This window comes from Ostrinia furnacalis, unplaced genomic scaffold, assembly GCF_004193835.3.
Source record: "Ostrinia furnacalis isolate ACB-3 unplaced genomic scaffold, ASM419383v2 OfSCF3557, whole genome shotgun sequence".
Taxonomy (NCBI): Eukaryota; Metazoa; Arthropoda; class Insecta; order Lepidoptera; family Crambidae; genus Ostrinia; species Ostrinia furnacalis.
Genome location: NW_021133796.1, coordinates 582,583 through 590,838, shown reverse-complemented (window position 1 = coordinate 590,838; position 8,256 = coordinate 582,583). Strand labels below are relative to the sequence as shown.

General features: G+C 40.9%; 1 protein-coding gene across 1 annotated transcript; it reads right to left on the bottom strand.

The window, feature by feature from the left end:
* Positions 1-5,967: 5,967 nt before the first annotated feature.
* LOC114358008 (uncharacterized) lies at positions 5,968-7,361 on the bottom strand (the record flags this gene model as incomplete). The annotated part of the gene is made up of 2 exons (XM_028311856.1): positions 6,467-7,361; positions 5,968-6,119 (listed from the first exon to the last, which is right to left on the bottom strand). Coding segments are annotated over exons 1-2 (991 nt in total), but the record flags the coding sequence as incomplete, so codon positions are not given.
* Between the last annotated feature and the right edge of the window lie 895 nt (positions 7,362-8,256).

Sequence of the window (8,256 nt, the reverse complement as noted above, 5' to 3'; positions counted from 1 at the left end):
CCCGCTCCTTGCTGACGTAATTCGGCAACTGGTGCTAACAAATGTCCGTCAGACACAATGACTTCTCTGGAGAGTATTATTTAAAAACGTGGTGGATAGTAGAGTTGCCAATAGATAAATTGGTTTTCCAATCGTGACTCCGGATTAGGTTTACTAAGAAACACGAAAATGCAAAAGAAAACATATTTTATGAAATCAATAACTAAATAATTAAACAGAGTAAGATGGTTGGTATCATTTCCCGTCCCGAATTTCCGATCAAATATCAAGAGTTGTCCGGGTTGTCCCCAAACATCTGAATACGATGTCAAGGAAGAATAGGGACAACTGGTAACGCTAGTCGATTATTAAGAAGAAAAATTAGAAAATGTCTTTATATTTTAAGAACAGCCACAGCCATTGATTGAAATGTTTACAAGATGTGATTTCTTAATAAGTAGGTATACTAACCCAGAAAGTCAATAAAAGGAAAATTACCAACTATAAATAATAATATATATTCTAGAAAACTCCATCGGTAAATGCATACAGCTCATATATGCAGTTAGGATGCGGCTGGCAACGGGCTATCAAGGTCTCCGCATACACGAAAGTAGAACAGTAGGGCCGTATTGGCGTGACTATTTTACTTGTGGCCATCTACATTAAAAATTCACAACCGTGGAGATGGGGTTGCAAGCCACACTTGCAACCCCATTTCCACGGTTTTTTAGCTTCGATTATGATTCTAGATATTATCATCCAGTCGTACTCCATTGCTGGATCGAAGCTATAATTACCAAGGAGCATCATAGAGCTTCTACTTCTTTCATATAGCGTTAAGTTAACATCTATATGAAAGGCTGATGAGCTTTCATCGACCTGGGTTCTATCTAACTTTACCGAGATTTGGTCTCTACTTGAGAATCTTCACCTTTCGTAGCTAAAAGATCTATCAATGTCTCGTATCCCATTCCCAATAGAATTCTAAACGGTTTCTGTATTTTAGTTACTGAAACATTTTAATTTCCAAGAGTGGAAGTCTTGAGTATTGAAATACAGAGTGAACCTACTCTATCGTGTTTCCATTAAGGCAAATATACAATTACATTACACACAACATGATGTCTAACGTATAGTTAGTTCCGAAGCACTAGGAGGATGGATTTGCATCCTTCTGCTGTGTGCTGTGAGTCGAGGTTGGCTTGGGAGCGGGGCCAGCTCAGCCAGCGTCACGTAGTCTCACGTGGCTGGTCTGGTCTAGATAATAGCCCTTGTTGTCAGCCGGGCGCTCGAGGTTCAAGTATGGACGCTGTGATGATCGTTTCAGCTGCTCTGGTAACGGTTTGTTATTGTTATTTTGCATGGAAATTAAAGGAACTGCTTTCAGAAGTTAGAACCGGTTGAAGTCTTTGCAGCTCTACTTCTTCTTGCTTGTTATTGAGTATAAGTACGGACCTATACTTAATAACAAGCGACTTGAGTTTAGTTTCTTAATATGGGTCGTAGAGCATAGTCTCACTGAATAAAAAATACAACCCACAAAAATGATCGAATGGTTGCTTGCTTAAATAAAAACAGCGAGATATTAAAACCAATTTAATAATGTATACCATTGGAATTGAAATACCTACCTATTTATACATTTAATTGCCTCCCAACTTGAGTCATATTGACTGTAAAATAAATTCAAATTGACAACGACTAATTGGCTATGCAAATGCGTCGACTCCATCAAAGAATGTCTTGACATGGTAATGAATGGTGCCGTGTTTAATTAATAGCGATGACTAATTTAGGGATTTAATAATACCAGTAATGTCATGAATTACTTTGCTTTAGATCATTCAATGTATAACTTAGAACTTCATTTCTATTTCATATTTTCATCTTGTTTAACAAAATTAAGTGTGATGTATAGGGATTTCTGATAAGATTTCTTTAATTTTTTCATAGCCTGGTAGAGAGAGTGAGGAGTGAGCTTAGTGCGCGAGTCATTTGTTTTTAGCCAAATTATACTTGTCACTTGTGCCAGTGATATTTCTATATTTCTAATTGGTAGAATATTGATGTATAAGGAAAGGTCTTCCCAAGCAATCACGGTAGAGTTATGCTCTACCATGGCATTGTTGATTAACGACCCAGTAAGGAAACTGAAACCCCGCACTGACCCGTGGCCTTCAGAGCCACTTTAATATTAACGGTAAGACGGACGTAAGTCTAGTGGTTGGCGCTCCGGACTACACAGCGGTTCGACTCCCGGGAGAGGCAAATGTTTGTGTGACGAGTATGTCGCTTACGAGCTCTTGAATTTTGTTAATGTATCCCAAGCGGGCTACATTTTAATGGTAATCGATCTTGAAAGATGACTTATGACTAAACCTCAACGAGTCTTGCGATCTTACGGATATCAACTGCTCCTGAATCGAATGTACCTACTACTGCTATTTCTATTTATTTATATTAACCGGCAGACAGTGGTGACTGAGTTTGTTGCGGCGCTTCTTCTCAGCACTTGCCAAATGTTGGTCTCGAAGCGCTGGTAGGGTAAAAAGATTATGAGACATGTAGATGCTCCTTAAGAGCAAAATGACAATTTGTAAGAACTATTTATTAGTCTAAACAAATAAAGAAATTTTGACTTTGACTTTGACTCATCCATAATATGTATAATAATAGCTGCTCAACCGCAACTTTGTAACTAGCATGATTGAAATAATCTAATTTACAGCCTATAGCCGTATAAAGAATGCTGAAGCACAGAATGGGCATTCAGCCGCTAATCACTGACACTTCCTTGGTTTTTCTCTACAAAGCTGACAGCGGTATGTTGGGTCATGTTCGCGTTACGACAGTAGCTCTTTGTAAGGACGGCTCGTGTAATGTCTGTAGGTACCTACGATCTATGCGCTACTTGCGATGAACTAAAAGAAACAGCCAGCCCATCTCTGTTTCAGAAATAGTAGTAGACAGCGTGATTGTAAGTGAGATGGAAAGATGGATGGGGTCACTGACAGTCACCCCGGTGCTTCTGTCCCGTCAACGAGGTGGATGGTAAACAGTGTTTCATCGACCCCGGTAGTCATAGTCTTAGCGTATAACAGAGTGAATGGTCATCAAGTGTCAGCCGCCCCGGTATATCGTTTGACGGGACGGATGGAACAAAATCAAGTATCAATCACCCCGGAATCGCGGCATTTCCCCGGTAAACTCCTCGTGAAGGGAGGGCAAAGGTGCAAGTTAGGAGATCTTATCATTATCTTATAGTGACGTTTCTTAAATAACCCACACTATTTTTAAAACAGAAATTTTGTTTCAAGTGAGCTGGTGTATCCACTTGGACTGTGCCTCGTGTAGTGTTACCGGGCAGCCTTGGCGGCGTGATTCACAGACGGACCGACGCCCGCCTTTGTTTACAAGCCGCCGAGTCTAGAAAACTGATGTCCTACAATATTCTGCGTCCGATGCAGTTCGCCTCGATACGCTTCGTAAACTCTTAGTCGTTTTTTCATTTGACCCAGTTTTAGATGAATAAGTCTTTTCATTTTACTTTTGAGAAATGGGTTCGATCATATCACAGCTAAATGTACACCTAGGTAGGTGACCTACTAGATATTTGGTGAAACTATACATACATCATGTCAAATTCAATCATATAAGCATTGAATTTCCAAACACGCAGCAGACGCGCCAAGCCGGCTGTGTGCCTGGGGGCTTAATGTTTTTTCTATCGATGACCGAACACCATCATTACGGGCGAGTTATCTGCGATCGAATTTTTGCCTCCCATTGTGAGCTCATACACTTGCGATCAAAATTACTCTTTGAAATTTTTTTTATTGGTGAATTTACCTCATGATCATTTCAGCCATAGGACGTCCACTGCTGAACATAAGCCTCGCCCCAATGATTTCCATGTTGATCGATTGGTAGTGGCCCTGCGTCCAGCACCTTCCTACTACCTTTATGATGTCGTCGGTTCATGTGCGTTCCCTTCGAGAGGCCACTGTGGAAAACGAAGGTTTCGTATACATAAAGATTTAGCAGAACCTCTAAAACAAATGTAGCCAGAATGATAAATTTGTAGGTGTTGTAAGTTGGACGCTACAACTCGCCGAATGTGGTCCCTCAGATGAACTATGTCAAATGCCAAATTACTGAATCTGACCAAATAAGATGATTTTGATGAATGGTAATATTTAGGAGGTAAATCGTAGGGCTACATACGAAAATAAGAGCTCTGCATAGTTACTGCAAGTAAAGAAAATCCAATCAGACGATGGGCCCTCAGTTCACCAGTGCACAAAATTTACTTTAATGCTACAAATTGGAACTTGAGACTAAGTTTCTTTGGTAAGGTTTTAATTTTAGCAGAAGTAGCCACAATGCTACCCTGAGAGTACAGGGTTTATATATTCTACTAGTACAGAATAAAAGCTCTAGTAAAGTGAGCCCTCGGAACACACGCTAAAAACTAATTCCATGATAAATATCTCGCCCAACTCATTGTTTGATAAAAATAGTTTACAGCATTTTATGTACAAAATTTGCAGTTTAAAATTATATTCAAATATTATTGCTATATAAAGTATTTAAAGAAATATCTTGCTTCTTAAATTCTCCGTAATGATTTTGTGTATGTTAACCACATTGTCGATTTTTTTAGGAAACTCAAAACAAAAGTATAAGTAGGTATTCTGTACGATTGCCTAAGAGGTATTTTGAGATAAATCCGAGTCTATTGATTTTATTTTAATTAAATACGACGTAAAAATAATTTTCCCGAGGGCTCACTTTACTAGAGCTTTTATTCTGTACTAGTAGAATATATAAACCCTGTACTCTCAGGGTAGCATTGTGGCTACTTCTGCTAAAATTAAAACCTTACCAAAGAAACTTAGTCTCAAGTTCCAATTTGTAGCATTAAAGTAAATTTTGTGCACTGGTGAACTGAGGGCCCATCGTCTGATTGGATTTTCTTTATTTGCAGTAACTATCCAGAGGTCTTATTTTCGTACGTAGCCCTACGATTTACCTCCTAAATATTACCATTTATCAAAATCATCTTATTTGGTCAGATTCAGTAATTTGGTATTTGACATAGTTCATCTGAGGGACCACATTCGGCGAGTTGTAGCGTCCAACTTACAACACCTACAAATTTATAATTCTGGCTACATTTGTTTTAGAGGTTCTGCTAAATCTTTATGTATACGAAACCTTCGTTTTCCACAGTGGCCTCTCGAAGGGAACGCACATGTCGGTTCACCTTGTTGGTGGACGTCCCACGCTGCGTTTTCCGGCCGTCAGTTTACCTACTTCCAATAAAATAGGAAATATGTTTAGTATTAATATATTGTAAGTTTATTATGTTTGCGTGTACGTGGTGCCAGCTGGATTCGAAACTACCCGCAGATTACGTTAGTATCCGGTTATCCGGTACGCGACTCAACACTAAAGAGTCCGGCTATATTAATATCCCATTAATATTTAAACGAAAAACACTGTGGTGCTCGTATTATTTGCTCGTCAGTACATTTTATTTAAAATAAGGCCGAGCCTCGGTGATGTCATGGCGCAAAAAACGATGGAAAAAGACCGACACTTCTGCACCTCCATGAATTCTTAATAACTTGTTATATCATATTATAGGTATTACATATTTTAAGCTTGAGCTACTGTTTCACTCGAGTAATTACTATAAATAAGTATACCTAGTTGTAAATCAGGTTTATTCTTTTGACATTGATAGGTACGATACGATGTAGGAGGAGTGTAGTTGTAGGATTAAACTTATGACAAAAATCGTTACTGGCTAATCTTATGTATGACTGTATGAGAAAAAACCAGTCAAAGACGTTTTAAAAAGCCTCAGAAATGATTAGTTTTTTAAAAAATAAATAAATAGACAATTATAAAAAGTTACATAATATATTATTACAAACATTAAATTGCTTATCATAACAATACGTGACACACAAAGAGTACCAACTCCATTGCACCACTTCTTGAAGCAAATGCAGACGTGGTAGCGCACGTAGAGCGAGATGCCGCGGTGGAAGGGGGTGAGGGAGGCGTGCGGGGAGATCAGGCAGATGTCCTTCTTGAACTTCCTCAGGGGGATCTCCATGGCTGCGAACCTAAGGATCAATCACATGAAGGCTGATCTTAGTCAAGATCTTCGGAATAAAAATATGACCGATTTTTGAGTGGGGATTGCAGTTGAGGGGTATATTCAGATGCGAGTCGCAAGACATCATAATCATCATCACCTGATCAGGCATCGTACTCTAAAATACGAGCTCGAAGCTAGCGAGTATAAAACATACCTAATATGAACCTGATAAAGGTAGCGGGAAGGCGCTGGATGCAGGCCGCTACCAACCGTGCGATGTGGAAGTCATTGGGGGAGGCCTATGTTCAGCAGTGGACGTCCTGTGGCTGAAATGATGATGATGATGATGAATATGAACCAATTGATGTTTACCTGTGGGCCGCGAAAGACCTGGGCGCGCCCCAGCTCATGCGCGGCCACCAGGCGCGGCAGCCGCGCTGCGTGTACACCGTGCCCACGTCCAGGAAGCGCTTGAAGCAGCCCCCCGTGAACGGCCCGTAGAACTGGCTGATCAAGCCGGGCGCGTACCTGTGCGTGGGACCTCCACTGTAATATTGAAACGGTTTTTTTCTATTGGCGATATGAAATTTGTTTTCGTGGCAATGTGCGCGGAAAAATCTGGCCAGCGTCCGCGCTCGGAAGTCCTGCGTCTCGAACATGTCGTGGCACAGGGGGCTCCGGGGGATCCTCGACTGGTTGAGGCCGCACCAGAAGCAGCGCGCCACCCGCGGCCCCTGGTAGGGGCTGAGCCAGCTGAGAAACGATTTTCGGCTATCATTTGTCTGTGCTGCCACTTTCGGCTGTCGATGAGTCGATGGATTCGGCCATCGAGTTATGAAAGGCAATTTTGGAAGTTGTGTGGTAGTAGTCAGGTTGACCGCTTGGTTGTTTCGTTGCTGGGAGTATTCCTCGAGATTCACATTGGTCCATTCCTCCTGATCGTCCTGGTCGTGGTAATATTCGAACTCTTCATTTTCTTCGTTGTCTTCATCTTCGATGAATTCCGGTCGCCTGCGTTTCGCGTACTTCTCAAGTATTGGGAGTTCCTGGAGGAGGTGCTGGTAGGTGGCGTCGTCCAGGGAGTCGAGCACGCTGAGGTCGTCGCGGGCCACGTACTCGTGCGGGTTCTTGAAGCGCGTCACGAGGAAGTTGTGGACGGAGCGGAGAGATGCCGCTACAATGAGAACGTAAAAAAACTTGGTACAATTCATTTCTGAAACGCATAATCACTGATGACACCTATGGATGACACTGATCAGTATTGACGTTAAATCCGCTGTCATGTCGTTACGTCAGAAGATGACATAAAAGTAAAATAGATTGTAATCAAGATAATATAATTTAGACCTCGACCATATTCATAATATTGCATAATACAGGATAATAAAATGTACCTTATTTGTTCTAAAAACTTTGATTTTGGGGGGAATCTAGCCACACTTATTCCCATATTATGATAGTTCCAATTTTACACCCAGTATTTAAGATAAATTACATACGGATACCTGAGGTACACCCACAAGGTGGACCGACGATCTGATAAAAGTAGGAAGGCGCTGGATGCAGGCCGCTACCAACCGTGCGATGTGGAAGTCATTGGGGAAGGCCTATGTTTAGCAGTGGACGTCCTGTGGCTGAAATGATGATGATGATGATGATGATAGATACCTAAGGGTGTAATTGAATAATACATTTTGGTAATGGCATTATTTGGGTAATGAGATTTGAACCCGCAGCCGCAACTAATTGGAGCAGAATTTGTTCTTGTATCAAAGAACAAGACTTTTAACTTATAGTACCTAACCTAGGTATTTGGTAGAAGAGTATAATTCTGTTGATAGGTCCCATACGCTACGCTATACGCAGGCACACAGCGGCACATCAAGATTCACACAACACTAGCATCTTATACCGCTGTGTTAAGTACGATTTTGCAACAAAAATCTATGTAATGTGTAGTCTGATGCGCTGCTGACTGTACGTACAATAAGAGTCATTACTAATTGGTCACAGTCGATTACATACAATGTTCGCCCATACAATTAGCTTGCATTGCTCCAACCATTCACTTATGATTGGATGGGTTAGATAATCAGCAATTACGGGTATAATACCTTTATTCACAATGGGACATGATTTTAATCGATTTCCTATTTAGGTGC